Genomic DNA, 20,664 nt, shown 5'->3' with positions numbered 1-20,664 from the left:
GAACTAATAGAAGGATTCAGCAAAGGTGTAAAATTAACATACAAAATCAGTCGGATTCCTCTACACTAAGAGAACTCTGAAAAGGAAAACAGTACCATTTAAAATAGCCTCCCAAAAGATAATTTACTTAGGAATAAACCTAACCAGGATATAAAAGACTTATACAAAGAAAACTATAAAACACTACAGCAAGAAACCAAGAGACATACACAAAATGGAAAAACATACTATGCTTATGGATAGGAAGACTTACCACTGTGAAAATGTCAATAATACCCAAAGCAATCTACAAATATAATGCAATCCCAGTCCAGATTCCATCAACATTCTTTAATAAGACAGAAAAACTAATCAACTTTATATGGAAAGGAAGAGGCCCCAAATAAGCAAAGCACTACTGAAAAAGAAGAACAAAGTAAGAGGCCTCACACTTCCTGATCTCAGAACCTACCATACAGCCATGGTAGCCAAACAGCCTGGTGCTGGATCAAAAACAGGCACACAGACCACTGGAACAGTACTGAGAACCCAGAAGTAAATCCATCCATCTATGGACAGCTGATCTTCAACAAAAGGCCAAAATCCATTAAATGGGAAAGAGACAGTCTCTTTAACAAATAGTGCTGGCAAACTGGATGTCCATTTGCAGAAAAATGAAACAGGATCCGTACCTCACACCATACACAAAAATTAACTCAAGATAGATCAAAGACCTAAACGTAAAACCTAAAACTATAAAGTTCACGGAAGAAAACACAGGGGCAAGCTTAAGGGCCCTAGTTTATGGCATAAATAGAATAGGAAACAATTAAAAGTGCACAAACAGTAGAAGATAAACTAGATGACCGGGACCTCTTAAAAATTAAAAACTTATGTGCATCAAAAGACTTCTCCAAAAGAGTAAAAAGAGAACCTACAGATTTGGAAAAAAAGATTTGGTAACAACATATCTGATAAGGGACTAATCTCTAAAATTTATAGAAAAGTTCAACACCTCAATAAAAAGACAAATAATCCACTTAAAAAATGGGAAAGGACATGAACCGACACTTCACCAAAGAAGACATTCAGGCAGTCAACAAACACATGAAGAGATGCTTGTGATCATTAACCATTAGACAAATGCAAATCAAAACAACAATATCACCTCATCTCAGCAATAATGGCACTGATCCAAAAAACAGAAAATAATAAATGCTGGTAAGCATATGAGAAGACTGGAACTCTTATATACTGCTGGTGGTAATAAATGGTACGTGGAAAATGGTATGGCGCTTCCTTAAAAAGTTAGAAATAGAAATACCATATGATCCAGCAATCCCACTACTAGGTATATACCCTAGAGAAATAAGAGCCATGACACGAATAGATATATGAAAACCCACTGTCATGGGCTGAATTGTGTGCCCCCAAAAATATGTGTCAATTTGGTTAGGCCATGATTCCCAGTATTGTGTGGATGTCCTCCATTTTGTGATTGATGTAATTTTCCTATGTGTTGTAAATCCTAATCTCTGCCTGGGGTTAATGAGGCAAGATTAGATTATGTTAAAGAGGATTAGGGTGGGATATAACACCCTTACTCAGGTCACACCCCTGGTAAAATGTAAAGGGGATTTCCCTGAGGTGTGGCCTGCATCATCTTTTACCTTACAAGAGATACGAGGAAAGTGAAGCAAGCAGAGAACAGGGGAGCTCATACCACCAAGAAAGCCAGAGGCAGAGCACATCCTTTGGACCCGAGGTTCCTGCACAAAGAAGCTCCTAGACCACAGGAAGATTGATGACAAGGACCTTGTCATCAATTCAGAGCCAACAGAGGGAGAAAGCCTTCCCCTGGAGCTGGCATCCTGAATTTGAACTTCTAGCCTACCACACTGTGACAGAATAAAATTTTGTTGAAGCCAATCTACTTCGTGGTATTTCTGTTATAGCAGCCCTAGATAACTAAGACACCCATGTTCATTGCAGCATTATTCACAATAGCAAAAAGATGGAAACAACCTAAGTGCTCATCAATAGATGAATAGATAAACTGTGGTGCATACACAGGATGGAATACTATGCAACGTTAAAGAATAACAATGAATTGGTGAAACACTTCACAACGTGGATGAACCGGGAGGACATTATGCTGAGTGAAATAAGTAAATCACAAAAGGACAAACATCGTATGAGGTTACTATTATAAAAAGTCAAGAAATGGTTTACACACAGAAAGAAACATTCTTCGATGTTTACCAGGGATGGGAGCAGGAGGAGAGGAATCACTAGACAGTAGACACATATTAACTTAGGTGTAGGGAAAACCAATACACAATAAGGGGGATGTCACCACATGACTGTGATAGTTAAGACTGTATGTCAGTTTGGCTGGACCATGATTCTCAGTGTTTTGGCAGTTGTATAATGTTGTGATCATTTTCCTGTTGAAATGTGATATGTGATCACCCCCATGATGGAATCTGCTGAGCGGTACCAGCGGGGGTGGGTCCTGTGGTGGCTCACTGCCTCCTCAGCCTTCATCTCTCCACCCTCCACCACCTACTTCTTTCCTGCTCACTTGCCAAGGTTTTTGACTTGTTCTGGATTCAGCAGCTGTTTCTTGTTGTCTGACCTCCGGTTCTTGGGACGTGAGCTAGCAGCTTACCTGTCACATCTTGGGATTTGTCGATCTTTACAGCCTGTGCGCAAGAGTCCTGCTCCCCGACCTGCTGATGTTGGGTTCGCCAGCCCATGGAACAACGTGAATCAGGAGAAACCTTGCAGTCTTGCCTGCCAGTTTTGGAATTCGTCAACCTTCACAGCCTGTGAGCGGGAGCCCTGCTCTCCGACCTGCTGATCTTGGCTTCGCCAGCTTCTGCGGCTGCACAAATTGGGAGAGGTCTCTATCCTGATCCACAGACTTGGGGCATTCCAGCCTCTACAATCGTGTGAGCTGTTTCCTTGATATAAATCTCTATAGGTATATATTTATATGCTTTACTGGTTTTGCTTCTCTAGAGAACCCAGCCTAAGACAATGACCAAGGCAAAGGAAGATACCAGGAGGCATGCAAGAGTAAAAGGCAACAATGGTAAATTCTATTACATACACAATCTTGCCATAACAGTGATAACAAACAATAATTCACGAGTGGATACACAGGCAGATGTGTAAGCTGAACAGGTGTGGGATGGTATATGGGAGTATACCCAAGACCATATATAGGTATGGCAGAGGATAATTCTACATATATATCCATGTACAGAGTAGAGCACGCAGGGTGCACAGTTATGAAAACTTCTTAGCCATAATCAAACACTTCAAGGGACTGAGTCACTGGGCCTGAGGGTTTAGGACCATATTCTCAGGGGACACCTAGATCAGTCCATAAAGACAATGTTTTACATCCTACTTTGGTAAGAAGCAACTGGGATCTTAAAAGTTTGCAAGCAGCCATCTAGGATACCAATATTGGTCTCTTCTCATCTGGAGCAAAGAAGAGTGAAGAAAAATCAAAGTCTCAAGGAAACAGTTAGCCCAAAAGACTAAAACACCACATGAACCACAGCCTCTGCTGGCCTAAGACGAGAAGAATTAGATGGTGCCCAGCTGCCACTGCTCTGAGCTAGATCACAGTAGAAGGTCCTGGACAGTGCAGGAGAAAAATGTAGAACAATTCGAATTCATAAAAAAGACTGGACTTACTGGTCTGGTAGACACTGGTGGAACCCCCAAGACTAAGGCCCTTAGCTACCCTTCAAACCTGGAACTGAACGCACTCCCAGAGATCACCTTTCAGCCAAGCAAAAGACAGGCCTATAAAGTGAACAACAACACCTGTGAGGAACATGCTCCTCAGCACAATGAACAATATCATACCAAAGGGGAAGTAAACGCCCAGAAATAAAGTTCACAAAGCAGGAATGGGCATAAAACATGAGCGACTGGAAACGAGGAACTCAGGGAGGAAGTAGTTAAGAGTGCTGTCACACTGAGGAGATTGCAACTAATGTCATGAAATAAAATGTGTATAAATTGTTGAGTGGGAAACTACCATGCTCAGTAAAATTTCACCCAAACCACAACATAAATGTTCCAAAAAACGTATCATAAATATTCTTAATGATGAAAGCTTAGAATCATTCTCCTTGCAATACAAACCGAGACATGATGTACACTGTCACGAGCACCACTCAACATTACATAGCAACAACTCAGTAAGACAAGGAAAGCAATAAGAGGAATAAGAAATTTGTCATTATTCATAAGTGATATCATTATCTACATAAAAACACAGAGAATATACAAGTTATTACAAATAAAAAGAGACCAATAGGTTCTCTGGGAAAAAAAATTGCAATTTTCAAAATTTACTGCACTTCTAAAATCAGCCATAAACAGAAATTTTTTTTTTAATATATCATTTACCTAAGAATAAATCTAATAAAATACATGGAAGTCCTTTTTAGAGAAAATTATAAAACTTAATTGAAAGACATTGAAAAAAATTGTAAATAAATGGAAACATATATCATGTTCATAAACAGGAAGATTCAGCAGCAAAATCCATTGCCATAGCGTCAATTCTGACTCATGGAGACCCTGCAGGACAGAGGAGAACTGCCTCATAAGGTTTCCAAGAAGCATCTGATGGATTCAAACAACTGGCCTTTTGGTTAGCTGCTGAGCTCTTAGTCACTGTACCACCAGGGCTCCATTCAATATCATAAGGATGCCAATTAGGTACAAATTAATTAAACTACCAAAACCAAACCTAGTTGCTACTGAGTCGATTCCGACTAATAGCGACCCTATAGGACAGAGCAGAACTGCCCCACAGGGCTTCCAAGGAGCAGCTGGTAGATTCAAACTGCCGACTTTTTGGTTAACAGCCAAGCTCTTATCCATTGAACCACCAAGGCTCTACAAATTAATTACAAATTATTAAATTCCAATCAATATCTAACATTTTTTGTGGAAGTTGACAAGCAGTACTAAAATTTATGTAAAAGAATAAAGACCAAGAATAGCCAAAAAAAAAAAAAAACTGAAAGACAACCAGGTAGGAAAACTTAACCTACTGTCATGGATTGTAACCGTGTCCCCCAAAAATGTCTGTCAACTTGGCTGGGCCATAATTCCCAGTATGGTATGACTGTCCACCATTTTGACATCTAATGTGATTTCCCTATGTGTTGTAAATCCTACCTCTGTGATGTTGATGAGATGGGATTACCGGCAGTTATGTAAACTCAATCTCAAAATTAGATTATGTTTTAAGTCAATCTCTTCTGAGATATAAAAGAGAGAATCAAGCAGAGAGACGGGGGACATCGTATCACTAAGAAAGCAGTGCTGGAAAGATTGATAACAAGGACCTTCCTCCAGCCTCTCCCTGAAGCTGACACCCTGAATTTGGACTTGGTAGCTTACGAAACTGTGAAAGAATAAACTTCTGTTTGTTGAAGTCATCCTCTTGTGGTATTTCTGTTATAGCAGCACTAGATGACTAAGATACCTACCAAGTATTTATTATCATAAAGATACAGTAATTAAGCCACTGTAGGAGGTGTTGGAATCGATTCGATGGCAACTAACAATAAAAGTAGTAGACAAGATAAATTGAGGTAGAAAAGAATAAAGAGCCCAAAAGAGACCCATACATACAAGGAAACTTAAATGATAGAGGTTAAAGCATAACAGAGAAAATCCCTACTAAAATCTTGTTAAAATGTAGATCTGACATAAGAATCACCGGTGGGTCTTGTTAAAATGTAGATTCTAGTTCAGTATATCTGGGGTGGAAATGCAAATTATCAGCAGGAGGGTCAAACCAAAGCAAACTGGTTCAAAGCCCTGGATTAAACCAACCCTGAAAAAAAACAACCTGTTGCCATTGAGTCGATTCCAACTCGTAGAGACCCTATAGGACAGCGTAGAACTGCCCCATAAGGTTTCCCAGAAGTGCCTGGTGGATTTGAAGTGCCAACCTTTTGGTGAGCAGCCATACCTCTTAACCACTACGCCACCAGGATTTCCTAAACCAACCCTAAAACCAAACCAAAACCAGTGCTGTCAAGTCGATTCCGACTCATAGCGACCCTATAGGACAGAGTAGAACTGCCCCATAGAGTTTCCAAGGAGCGCCTGGCAGATTCAGACTGACAACCCTTTGGTTTGCAGCCATAGCACTTAACCACTACGCCACCAGGGTTGCCAACCCTACTCGCGACAAATCCCTCAGCGCAATCACCTTCACGTGCAGGTTTTAAATCATCGTAAAGGCTTCAGTCTTCACTTGTGCCAAAGAATGTACCTGTTCAGACTTATCTACAAATTCAACTTAAAGACACACTTAGGAACAGATCTTGCTTTGTAACCTGGCCACTGCCTGTATACCTTCAGGAAATGTCCCCAGGACATCCACATGAAAAAATAAAATAGGACCTATCTCACACCATGCACAAAAGCAATTCCAGTTTGATTAAACCCAATGCCATCGAGTCAATTCCAACCCACAGTGACCCTATAAAACAGAGTAGAACTGCCCCACAGGATTTCCAAGGAGCAGCTGGTGGATTCAAATTGCCAACCTTTTGGTTAGCAGCCAAGCTCTTAACCACTGCACCACCAGAGCTCCCCAGTTTGATTAACAATCTAAATTTGAAAAGTGAAGCTGTATTACTTTTAAGTAACAGTTTTATGACCTCTGGGTAGGATATGGTTTCTAAACAACAACGAAGGCTGATTTATTTCACATCATTAAAATGTAGAATTTCTAGACATTGAAAGACATCATAAAAAAAAGAGAGAGAAAGGATAAGTCAAGGAATCAGAAAAGATAGTTGCCCCACATATAACCAACTAATTTCAACAATTGGTTGGAAATCATGATGTTCACATTTATTAATCATAGCCTTCTCCAGGACATCATTACTATTACAAAAGTACTACACCCAAACCAAGAGTGCACCTAGAAGAAAAATAAAATAAGGGCTATGTAATTAATACATCAAACAACACCCCATCTGTAACTGACATACTGACAGCCTCAACTCAGTGGGGTATAAACGTGAAGTAGTTTTATTTTTCTCCAGTCACTTTCAAGAATTCAACCCCAATGACTTCTTTAACTTCCCCTTCTCTCTCCACCCAACTCTTCTCATAAAAACTAGTAGTGGGGTTGGAATGGTAGCTGGTGCCACTACAGCCACTTCTCCAACTTCTTAGGAAGTTCTGTGAAAATATGTCCTGCCCCGATTATTGGAGGCTGTCTTTAAAATACGGGGTACTCAGCGCTTACTTTTCTCAACTATTAGCCCTAGAGACAATTCCAGATCAATGAAAGAAGTCACACTCGAACATACTAATATAAGAATAAAAATGTAAGAATAAAAGGATATATAATAAATCAAACGTTGCTTGAAGATACTCTTGACTTTGATATATTATGCATTTAAATCTATTCTCATCAATTGATTTCATTTTGTCTTTAATATCTGAAGGAGAGGTTATCTTAGGAAAACTTAAAAGTTAAGTTTTATGTTGTGAGTTGTAGTTCAAACTATGCAATTGTCATTGTGAGCCACAAGAGGGCAGAAGTTTCAAAGACTGAGGTGTGAATAAGGAATGAAAAAACTACATTAAATCGAGGAGCAACAGAAATCATTGAGCTGGTGAACCAGAAATTTTAACTATAATAAAACAGAGCTTAAAAAGTTATTATTCTATAGGTTTTAATGCAGAATTTTAGGGCTTGGAGAAAACTAAGAGATGTCTCTCTTATTTAAGACTTTTGTTTCATTTTTGTTTTCTCCTATAAAACATGTATGTGGATGTACAGAAAATAAATCTAATACAGAAATTCTATATAAAATTATTTACTATAGGACAGCAACTCACATATGTACAGGGCTTTGTACCTTAAGTACTTTCATACATGTACTAGTTTATATTTGTCACTCTACAAAGCTCTCTGAAGTAGATATGAATAAAATTAAATCCTTTCCATAGATGATGAAACTGAGGCTTAGAGAAGTGAGTGTCTTGTCCAAGTTCACACCACTAATGAGTAAAACAATCAGAAATTCATGCAGTATATTTACTATTATTTTGTATGGTGCCTGTTAACCAAACAAAAATAACAATAATATCCCTTGCTTATTCATATATGAATTTGGAATATTATTTGAATACAGTTCTAATCTAACAGAACTTTGGCTTTATACTTGCTGATAAGAACTTTCACAGACACTTGGCTAATAGTGCTCTTTACTGAACTACTGACACTTCAAAATAACCTTTGTTACCAGCTGACAGAGAAAGTGGAAGTAAGAAATTAAACAGAAATGATTTCCCAAGGTCGATGATTGGGATAAAGGGGAAGCAGTCACACAAGACCAGGAGCAGGCATAAAATTCACTTCAAAATGTGGTTACATGAAGCTGTAAACGCTCAACGAGATGGAATGACACAGCTCAGTGAGATGGATTGACACAGTGGCTGCAACAATGGGCTCAAGCATAACAATGAATTCAGGTACTGAGTTTCATGTATTACTACTGTCAATACATTTCTCTTGTAAAAGATGTGTATCAGGGTTGTATTCTTTCACCATACTTATTCAATCTATATGCTGAGCAAATAATTTGAGAAGCTGGACTCTATGAAGAAGAACACAACATCAGGATTGGAGGAAGACTCATTAACAACCTCTAATATGCAGATGACACAATCTTCCTTGCTGAAAGTGAAGAGGACTTGAAGCACTTACTGGTGAAGATCAAAGACCACAGCCTTCAGTGTGGATTACGAATCAACATAATGAAAACAAAATTCCTCACACTTAGACCAGTAAGTAACATCTGAATAAACGGAGAAAAGATTGAAGTTGTCAAAGATTTCATTTTTCTTGGATCCACAAGCAAGGACCATAGAAGCAGCAGTCAAGAAATCAAATGCCACATTGCATTGAGCAAATCTGCTGCAAAAGACCTCTTTAAAGAAATCAAATGCCACATTGCATTGAGCAAATCTGCTGCAAAAGACCTCTTTAAAGTGTTAAAAAGAAACAATGTCATTTTAAGGACTACAGTGCGCCTGACCCAACCCATGGTGTTTCAATCGCTTTATATGCATTGGAAAGCTGGATAATGGATAAGGAAAACTAAAGAAGAATTGACATCTTTGAATTATGGTGTTAGCAAAGAATACTGAATATACCATGGACTTCCAGAAGAACAAACAAATCTGTCTTGGAAGAAGTACAGCCAGGATGCGCCTTGGGAGCAAGGATGGCGAGACTACATCTCACATACTTTGGACATGTTATCAGGAGGACCAATCCCTGTAGAAGGACACCATGCTTGATAAAGTAGAGGGTCAGAGAAAAAGAGGAAAACCCTCAACACAGTGGCTGCAACAATGGGCTCAAGCGTAACAGCGATTGTGAGAACGGCCAGGACCAGGCAGTGTTTCATTCTGTTGTACACACAGTAGCTATGATTCAGAACTGACTCGACCACACCTAACAACAACACGGGTTAGGCCCAGTGTTTAACTGCATCATCCTCAGTATGTTATTACACAGCAATTTAAATAGACCCAATATCTGACACCTAAACATGTATTCAATTAAAGAGGAAACCACGACTTGACAGAAAAGAACACATACTAACATTTGCAAATAGTATATACACGAAGTTACAGTAAGATAATTTGCTTCAGGTTAATGGTATGAATAATCATGGAGGGGTCAAAGAAAGTATTTCCTTGGATTAATATATCCTGCTCAACTAAAAAAAACTGAAGGTATTTCTCATTTTTAAAAGTCTTTTAAGTCATTACAAGAGGAGATAATGTCATCACAACTTCTCCACTTTCAGGCCTCTAATTCATGACAAATAACTCTTCTGTTCCAGTTACTTCCACTTTAGCAGGTACTACTGGCAAAGTGAAGCCAGAGATGGTTGCATTACTATGTTCCTGGGTTTCTTCCCCTCATTCATTCATTCACTCTGTCAATATTTGTTGGGCATGTGTGCCCGGCATAGAAAAAGAGAGATCATCAAAAAATAAATGAATTCTGCCTGCACAGAGCTTGCAATCAAGTTATAGAAATAACTATTAAACAAAAGCTATATTACTACAAATAATGGTGCATGATATAAAGAAATTGTTCGGGGTATAATGAGATCTGAACAGGTTATTCAAGTTGTAAGTCAGGCACAAAAGCCTTTGAGTAGGTGACATCTAAGCTGAGATCAGAAGGTGGCAGTAGGGGAAGGACCTCAGGAAGAGGAAGAGTGTATCCAGTGCCCTGAGTAAGGAGTGCTCGGCTTGTCCAAGTAACTGAAGTTCCCAATGTGTCAATGACTAGCACACATACTATGGAAGAAATAAAGTGTAAAAGTCAAATGTGTAGAGAATATACTTTTATATAATATCCTCAATGAAGTGGAGTTAAAAAAGATATTACCGAGACCTTCCCCTAAAGAGCAGATTGAGACAGATTGCTGGATTGAGAGATTAAATAATAGTTCAACTAGGGGAGTTCACAAGTTCTCAAGATGGAGAACCAGACTGGACAGTACATTCTCTTTATCTCAAAGGAATGAGGATCAAATGAGGTAATGTATTAAAACTGCAAAATTTCCAGAGCCATGTGCACACTTTATCTACTAGTTATTATTGTAAGAGCATATTCAGTTTCATTCCAAACTTAATTCCCACCCCAAATGTAAGACATTATGCATCATTTTTAATACTCTAATCCAGGTTCACAAGATATCTTCCTAAAACAGTAAAGTGTTTCTTTTGTCTTCTGTAAATCTACTTTTCCTCTTAATGAAAGATTGTAAAATTACTACGTTACGCAAAGCCCATGTCAAACTTACGTTCCAGTGCGTTATAAAGAAGTTCAAAATCGTCTCCCGTTTTAGGGTTATGCCTCCGCTGATAATCCATTTTCATCCATTCCTCTTTTTCTCTTATCTTCCTTTGCTCTTCTTGTAATTCCCACTCCAACCTCAGCTTCTTCTGTCTTCTTAACTCCTCTACCACGACTTTGGCGTGCCATTGCCTGTAGTAAGTCTGTAACACTATGACCTATAGTTAAAAGGAAGAAGGGCCTATCGTCAGCTTTTTTAACAGGCAATACCACCTAAAGAAAGGCAATCATGAAGACTTCAATTCCTATTCAGCAAAAAAAAGAACAAAAACTGAGAGTCTAGTTTTACCTCTACATCAGATATTCTCAATACACTAGAACATAAAGCCCACAGGTAATGAGCAGCACTGCTATTTGACTTTGAAAGCTACCAAATACACCTTCATGGAGGGGCAACGAGTACAATGCTAAAGACTGTAGGCTCTGGAGTAAACCTGAGTTTGCAGGTCCACTCTGCGACTTATTACTTGTTTGATTTAGGGTAAGTTACTTGCCTTCTCAGTACCCTTATCTGTAAAATAGTAAAAACAACAGTATGCATATAAAGTGCTTAGCCCAATGCCTGGAATATCACAAGTCCTCAGTAAATATTAATTAGTGGTATTTTTAGCATCTCTTAATTACCATTAGCTTAGACTCACACTTATTATAAAACTGTATTTCCTAAATGAACAGTAGCTAAGCTATGACGGAACGGACCAAAAACAGATTAGATAAAAAGGAGACTTAAGAAAAAAAGTATTTATTTAGCTGTGAGGGACATAAATATGTTTAAGGGTATGGCCATAGTACTTGACCCTCAAAAAGCTTGCAATACGGCTGAAAGAGTTGATAGTTTTATTTATGACATCAAGAACAGCGCATATGCTGATACATCCCCCTCTCTCACCCTTATCCCTGATAATTACAGAAAGATTATGTATTGGATCATACTGAAGGGGTGCCCCCACAGGAATAAAAACTTTGAAGAATTCCCCTCCCCACCGCCCCCCACCCAAAGAAAAGAAGCAGGTGGAATCAACTGAAGAAGGAACCTATAGGCCAATCACGCCCTGGAGAGGCAAGCTGGAAATACAAAAGTGGCTCTAGGGCTGCTTCAAGCCCCAAACTGAGGGATGCTAAGAGCAAAAGAGGGTCTTAGGGTGACTAACAAGTGACTGTTTGAAAAATGCAAAAGTGACAGGCTCCTCTCAAATAATTGAGGCAAAGAGCAACAAGTATTTGTCCCTGCGCAAGAAGAGTGATTTATATCCCAGGAGGCTGGCGACACTCAGGATGAAGAGAAAGTCCCCTTATCCAGAAAACCAGCTAGGTGATTCTCCCAGAATCAGGCCTGTCCATGTCCTAAAGCCACTGGGGCCAGGCTGTGATGAACAAGTACGCTGCTAGCACACTGAACATGAGGAAGACTCCGTGTGCATGCACCTGAGGATAACAGAACATTTGAGAAGAGCCAACAAAATGAAAAGTTCCTCCCTCAATAAAAGAGAAGAATTTACACTTTTGTGAAATAGAATTACTAGAGCAGTGATTCTCAAACCACAGGTCCCAACCAGCAGTTTCTGCACCACCTGGAAAATGATTAGAAATACGAGTTGTTGAACCCCACCTGAGTTACTGAATCAGAAACTTTGGGATGGAGCACAACATTTTAAATATTAACAAAGCCTTCCAGGGGATTCTGATGCATGCTAAGGTTTTGTAACTACTAAAGAAAACAAGACCAAAGAAGTTAAACTTAACATTTTCAGAGAAGGGAAAAGCTATTGAATCAATATAAAAGAACAAAAGATTGTAACAATTAAAATTTTTATTTTTGAAATAAAAAATTTTAAAGACTGTAGTAGCTTGCATACAGTAACAAGACACATCAAAACTCAGTAGATTTTCCCCTCCCACATGTTGTTGTTGTTGCTAGATGCTGTCAAGTAGGTTCCAAAACATAGCAACCCTGTGTACAACAGAATGCAACACTGCCAGGTCCTGCACCGTCCTCACTATCACTGTTATGCCCATTGCTGCAGTCACTGTGTCAATCCATCGTGTTGAGGGTCTTCCCCTTTTTCTTATCCTCTACTTTACCAAGCATGATGTCCTTCTGCAGAGAGTGGTCTGGCCTGATAATGTGTCCAAAATATGTAAGAAGTAGTCTCGCCAACCTTGCTTCAAAGGAGCATTCTGGCTGTACTTCTTCAGAGACAGATTTGTTCATTCTTTTGGCAGTCCATGGTATATTCAATATTCTTCACCAACAAACTCAAAGGCGTCAATGCTTCTTCAGGCTTCCTTATTCATTGTCCAGCTTTCACATGCGTATGAGACGATTGAAAATACTATGGTTTGGGTCAAGCACACCTTAGTCTTCAAGGTGACATCTTTGCTTTTCAACATTTTAAAGAGGTCTTTTTGCAGCAGATTTCCCAATGCAACACCTTGTTTGATTTCTTGATTGCTGCCTTCCACAGATGCTGATTGTGGATCCAAGGAAAATGAAATCCTTGACAAATTCAATCTTTTCTCCATTTATCATGATGTTGCTCATTGGTCCAGTTGTGAGGATTTTTGTTGTCTTCATGTTGAGCTGTAATTCTTCCTGAAGGCTGTGGTCTTTGATCTTCATCATAAGTGCTTCAAGTCCTCTTCACTTTCAGCAAGCAAGCTTGTGTCATCTGCATATCGCAGGCTGTTAAGGTGTCTTCCTCCAATCCTGATGCCCCAATCTTCTTCATATAGTCCAGCTTCTCTGATTATGTGCTCAGCATATAGACTGAATAAGTATGGTGAAAGGATACAACCCTGACACACACCTTTCCTGACTTTAAACCACACAGTATCCCCTTGTTCTGTTCCAATGGCTGCCTCTTGATCCATGTACAGGCTCCTCACGAGCAGAATTAAGCGTACTGGGATTCTCATTCTTTGCAATATTATCTATAATTTGTTATGATCCACACAGTCGAATGACTTTGCACATTCAATAAAACACAGGTAAACACCTTTCTGGTATTCTCTGTTTTCAGCCAGGATCCATCTGAAATCAACAATGATATCCCTGGTTCCATGCCCTCTTCTGAATTCAGCTTGAATTTTTGGCAATTCCCTGTGGATATACTGCGGCAGCTGGTTTTGGATGATCCTCAGCAAAATTTTACTTGTGTGTGATATTAATAATATTGTACAATAATTTCCACATTCAATTGGATCACCTTTCTTAGGAATAGACATAAATATGGATCTCTTCCAGTTGGTTGGCCAGGCAGCTGTCTTCCAAATTTCTTGGCATAGACGAGTGAGCACTTTCAGCACTGCATCCATTTGTTGAGACATCTCAGTCGGTATTCAGTCAATTCCTGGAGCCTTGTTTTTCACCAGTGCCTTCAGTATAGCTGGAAACCCTGGTGATGTAGTGGTTAAGAGCTACGGCTGCTAACCAAAAGGTCAGTAGTTCGAATCTATGAGGCACTCCTTGGAAACCATATGGGGCAGTTCTACTCTGTCCTACAGGGTTGCTATGAGTCGGAATCAACTCCACAGCAAGGGGTTTTGTTTTTATTTTTATTTTCAGGGAAGCTTGGACCTCTTCCTTTAGTAATATCAGCTCCTGTATCATATGTTACCACCTGAAATGGCTGAATGTCGGCCAATTTTTTTTGGTACGGTGTTTCTGTGTACTCCTTTCATCTTCTTCTGATGCCTCCCACGTCATCTAATATTTTCCCCGTAGAATCCTTCAATATTTCAGCTCAAGGCTTGAATTTTTTCTTCAGTTCTTTCAGCCTGAAAAATGGCAAGTGTGTTCTTCCCTTTTGGTTTGCTATCTCCAGCTTTTTGCACATGTCATTATAGCACTTTACGTTGTCTTCTGGAGCCGTCCTTTGAAATCTGTTCAGCTCTTTTACTTCATCATTTCTTCTGTTTGCTTTAGCTACTCAACATTCAAGGGCAAGTTTCAGAGTCTCTTCTGACATCCATTTTTGCCCTTTCTTTCTTTCTTGTCTTTTAACCACTTCTTTCTTCATGTATTATGTCCTTGATGTCATTTCATAACTCATCTGGTCTTCGGTCATTAGTGTTCAATGCATCAAATCTATTCTTGAGATGGTCTCTAAATTCAGCTATAATATACTCAAGGTTGTACTTTGGCTCTCATGGATTTGTTCTAATTTTCTTCATTTTCAACTTGAATTTGCATAGGAGCAATTGATGGTCTATTCCACAGTCGGCCTCTGGCCTTGTTCTGACTGATGATATTGAGCTTTTCCATCATCTCTTTCCACAGATATAGTCGATTTGATTCCTGTGTGTTCCATCTGGTGAGGTCTACTTGTGTCGTCGCCATTTATGTTGATGAAAAAAGTCGGTGGTCTTGCAAAATTCTATTACGCAATCTCCGGCACCATTTCTGTCACCATGGCCATATTTTCCAACTACCTATCCTTCTTTGTTTCCAACTTTCACATTCCCATCACCAGTATTACCAATGAATCCTGACTGCATGTTCAATCAATTTCGGAGTGTGGAAGTAAAAATCTTCATTTTCTTCATCTTTGACATTAGTGGTTGGTGGTAAATTTGAATAATAGTTGTATTAACTGGGCTTCCTTGTAGGCGTATGGATATTATCCTGTCATTGACAGCATTGTACTTCATGATAGATCCTGAAATGTTCTTTTGACAATGAATGCAGTGCCATTCCTCTTTGTCATTTCCGGCATAGTAGACCATATGATTGTCCAATTCAAAATGGCCAATACCAGTCCACTTCAGCTCACTAATGCCTAGGATATCAACGTATATGTGTTCCATTTCATTTTTGATGATTTCCATTTTTCCTAGATTCACACTTTGTACATTCCACATTCCAATTATTAATGGATGTTTGCAGCTGTTTCTTCTCATTTTGAGTCATACCACATCAGCAAATGAAGGTCCCAAAAGCTTGCTTCCATCCACATCATTAAGGTTGACTCTACTTTGAGGAGTCAGCTCTTCCCCAGTCATCTTTTGAGTACCTTCCAACCTGAGGGGCTCATCTTCCGGCACTATATCAGACAGTGTTCCACTGCTATTCATAAGGTTTTCACTGGCTAATTCTTTTCAGAAGTATACCACCAGTCCTTTTTCCTAGTCTGACTTAGTCTGGAAGCTCAGCTGAAACCTGTCCACCATGCGTGACCCTGCTGATATTTGAATACCGGTGGCATAGCTTCCAACATCACAACAACACACATGCCCCCACAGTATGACAAACTGACAGACACGTGGGGGAATCCGAAAATAGGCAGCAATTTAGGGCTGGAAAGGAGCTATATCACATTCAACAAACGGCTTCCTTTCTCTAAGTCCCAGATGGCTGCTCTACTTCCTATCATGTTCCGGCCAATGGAAAGGGGAAGAACAACAAAAGAATTGTAACCCAGTCATTTTCAACACCTGGAGGTGACACACATCATTGTCCCTTACTCCCATGGTCCAGGTTTTAGTTACATGCCCTCACCAATATACAGGGACATAATGAAACGTGGGCCAGCCATGTGCCCACTGAAAGCTCTACTACATTGGAAGACAGGAAGAATGCATATAGCTGGAGAATTAATTCTAATTAACTAATTCAGTTTATTGTAAGCTGATCTGCAAAACATGCAGAGCTTAAGAGGAAATTAGTAAACTGAAAACTTAGATGAGAAAGTCTTTTAAAATGCAGGGCAAAGGTCATAACAATCAGAAAGAATGAAAAGAAATTAAGAAACAAGGAAGATAAATTCAAACATTCCAAAATGTCTGATACAAGTTCCAGAAGACAGAATGAAGAAAACTGATTAGAGAAATTACTCAAAACATAACAGAAGAATATTTTTCCAAAACTAAAGAAAGAATGGGCTCTCAGATAGAAAGGGTCCATCCAAACTCAAACACATCACAATAAAGTTTCAAAACATCAGGGGTGAAACAGAAATCCCAAGGTTTCTGGAAAAAAGAAACTATAAAATGAGTATCAAATTAACATCAACCTTTTAATCAAGTACAGCTTCAAAGTTATAAAAGAAAATATTTTGAAAATTAGCTTGAACCTAACCATTACACCCACACAAACTAAAATTCAAGTATAAGGGTCATTCAGTAAGGGCTTAGATAGGTTACCCCACGAGCATATCTCTGAAAAAACTACTAGAGAGTATGTTCCAGCAAGGAACCCTGGTGGTGCAGTGGTTAAGTGCTTGGCTGCTAACCAAAAGGCCTGTGCTTTTGAACACATCAGTCACTCTGCATGAGAAAGATGTGGCAGTCTGCTTCTGTAAGGATTACAACCTTGAGAACCCTATGGGGCAGTTTTATCTTGTCTTATAGTGTTGCTATGAGTCAGAATGAACTCAATGGCAACAGGTTTATGTTCTAGCAAGAATAATAAATTCGAGGGGAAAAATTAGAATAGTAAAAAAAAAAACCTCAAAAAAAGTTAAGCTAAATACATTTTATTTGAATATATATATGTATGTTGTACAAATGCAAATATATAAAATAATCTGAAATCATAATTATATAATAAGTTAGACTATCATTACAAAATAAACTATGTGCATATATGTATATATACACATACATAAAAATTATAATTCCAGGTCAAATCCTTACTGGATAGGAGGAATTAAGAATGAGGAAAAAAAAAATTAAGAAAAGTTCTTGAATTTTTTTACGATGAAGGTATAGAGCTTGACTAAACATATAGAGTCATCCCACAGTATCCGCAGGCGATTGGTTCCCAGACTCCCTCGGATACAAAAATCTGCAAATGCTCAAGTCTCTCATATAAAATGGCATAGCATTTGCATATAACCTACACACATCCTCCCATAATACCTAAACAATGTAAATGGTATGCGGTTGTTATACTGTACTGTTTAGAGAATAATGACAAGAAAAAAACTCTGTTTTTTATATTTTTCACCCATGGTTGGTTGAATCCATGGATGCAGAGCCAGAGAATATGGAGGGCCAACTGCATTTGATATGAAAATATTTAAATGTCCTAAAAAAAATTTTTAAGTAAATATTAGAAAAATAGAAGTATCTACTTCTGAATTTTAAGAGTAAAAGATGAGAAAAGTTTAATTAAACGAATAAAACAAAGGAAATGTTAATAAATGAAAAACTAATCAAACAAGAATAAGCCGTAACTAAAAAACAAAATGAGATGGCAAGAATGAGTACAAAAAATATCTATAATTATACATGATATAATCTTGCCTAAAACAGGAAATATTTGAAATAACTACTAAGCATTGAACTCAAAAAGCTATGTAAAGAATAAAAGAAACACAATAAAAGTAGAAAAGGAATGGATGAAGATTAAAGAATTTAGGGCTTAAGAAGGCTTGTTCTTTATCCTAGAAGGAGATCGGAGACAAAGACTGCTTTTATTACCAATGAAATGTGACTCACACCCACGGGCTGGTCTTTCCCCATCTAGTGAGGTTTACAGAAGCACACACAGGCACAGACATGTACACAGAACAATTGGCTTATATTTACTTTTTAGTAGTTATCCACAATAAAATTCTTCTTACCGCTTGTAATCTTTGAGCATGGTATTCTGCTGCTGTAAAATATCTCCCTGGTGTTACCAGTTTATCCGTCATATTTGATACATACACACCAATTTTAGTCATCTGTGTGGATGTTGTATTTGTAGTTTGCTGGAGCTTTCTTCTCTCATAAACTGTCTAAAATAAACCATAAAAATGGAAATAAGTATCCACTATATCAAACAGGAGTCCTAGTGGTGCAGTTGTTAGGAGCTCAGCTGCTAACCAAATGGTCAGCAGTTCAAATCCACCAACTCCTCCTTAGAAACCCTAGGGGCAGTTCTACTTAATTTTGTAGGGCAACTATGAGTCAGAATCGACTCACTTGCAATGGGTTTTTTTTTTTTTTTTTAATATATATGTACAAACACAAATGAGTGAAGAGTATTTTCCTACATATTTAAGTCAATTTTTCTATTGTTATCTTAACTGCAGTGTAATTACTCATAGTGACTGGGACTAAGCAAACCTACATGACAGAGTAGAACTGCCCCATAGGGTTTCCAAGGAGTGGCTAGTGGATTCGAACTGCTGACCTTTTGGTTTGCAGCCTTACACTTAACTACTATGCTACCAGGAGCCCATATAATTACTTAACCCACCAACCCAGTGCTGTCAAGTCATATATAAAAATATAATTACTTAGAAGAACTTAATTTGAGAGTCATATAGTAAAATGATTTTTGATTCTATAGCTTCAAAAACCAAAATGAAAACTAAAAATACTACCTGGGTATCCCTAGAAAATATGCCAGCTTTTTCAAGAATCTTTTTAGGTACAGTTTGTGTTCCAGCATTATGATATTCTATTCCTGTTATCTTATGTCTGAATCCACCAAGAAATGGTTTGTGAAAGTCAGATTTTACAATCTCAACAGCTACATTCTGGTACTGATCAATACCTGAGGAGACAAAACCAAGATTGAATGAAAGTTCAACTACAAAGAGACTCGAAAATACTTTATCTAAAAAAACAAAAAAAATCAAATAACTAACCAGTTTCTACTCTGACAGCTATGATTTCAGAGCCATTATTTAGTCCAGGTATTCTTCTGATTTGATAGAGATCTGGATTTTTAGAAGAGATTTCCACTTGTACGATTTCCTGTGGCTTAACTTCATGTTGTAGTAGAGTCTCATTATTTTTAAGAATTATTCCTAAAAAAAAAAAAAAAGGGATAAAATTATAGTAAGTTTTATGACAAAGATATGGTTTTACATACATATATATGTGTAAATATATATACACGTGCTCATTTTAAGGAGACGAAAAATATCAAGGGTGCTTTATGGAGTCGTATCATTTTAATACCACATGTAACCTTGATGGTTTTCACCTCCTACTGTAACGTTAGTACAGAAAAATCCACAGTGAGAAGTGAGGAGTAAGAATGCAACATTATAAAGAAAGTAAACTGCACCCCTCAACTCGTCATAAATACAAATATATAGCAACCATGAAACTCTATAAACGTTTAAAAATAAAGCATATTCCCTATTATGAGCAGAATCATATTCTGAATTTAATTCTATAAAAAGCTGTGATGTATTATATCTAAGCACAGCACATATCCACATCGGGGATAGCCTGACCATTGTAATACCACTGCCTCCTTCTCAGTGCAGAAAAGCATAGACTCGGAATTCCAAGGAATCCCATCTTTTCTCCCTTTCCATACTGGAAATTTATATAAATTAATTCACGCTAAGGTGGAGTTACGTATCGGCTTTGTGCTGGAAAAAGTACACATCATAGTTAGAATGCATCTGTTATCGTATATGGAGTTAATGGCACCTGTGTGTGTGTTTTGTGTGTTTGTGTGTGTGTTATATTCTGTACATTTATATTCCTAAGCTTCTCAGGCAGTGATCACTTAAATCAATTAGTGAGAGTTGTACAGAGCTGGCTTTGCTTGTACACCAAGTACTATGTGGTATGAGCATGACTTAAATGAGTGGCTGGTGGTCACTTCACATCGTAGCTCCGTTTAGTTGCTTTTATAGATCTTAGAAAGGATTTAAAAAAAAAAAAACTCTTGTATCAAAACGCTTTTTATCTTGTATTGCTTTAACTTCTACTCCCCAGGTTTTTCTATAAATTGACTGGTTTTCTTTCTCTGTTTTAAGGCATACAAAAATGTAATAATG

The 20,664-nt window shown here is 38.2% G+C and overlaps 1 protein-coding gene across 1 annotated transcript in view; it reads right to left on the bottom strand.

Moving 5' to 3' along the window:
• The window catches only part of IQUB (IQ motif and ubiquitin domain containing), a 75,968-nt gene that overhangs the window by 49,809 nt on the left and 5,495 nt on the right, over window positions 1–20,664 (bottom strand). Inside the window, exons 3-6 of the mRNA XM_023544591.2 lie at window positions 19,513–19,674; window positions 19,246–19,418; window positions 18,499–18,654; window positions 10,881–11,091 (exon numbers count right to left, since the gene is read on the bottom strand). Coding sequence (XP_023400359.2) covers window positions 10,881–11,091; window positions 18,499–18,654; window positions 19,246–19,418; window positions 19,513–19,674 — 702 coding nt within the window. The remainder of the gene's footprint in view (window positions 1–10,880; window positions 11,092–18,498; window positions 18,655–19,245; window positions 19,419–19,512; window positions 19,675–20,664) is intronic.

Source organism: Loxodonta africana, chromosome 8 (assembly GCF_030014295.1).
Source record: "Loxodonta africana isolate mLoxAfr1 chromosome 8, mLoxAfr1.hap2, whole genome shotgun sequence".
NCBI classification, from domain to species: domain Eukaryota; kingdom Metazoa; phylum Chordata; class Mammalia; order Proboscidea; family Elephantidae; genus Loxodonta; species Loxodonta africana.
This window is presented reverse-complemented; position numbering and strand designations above follow the sequence as displayed.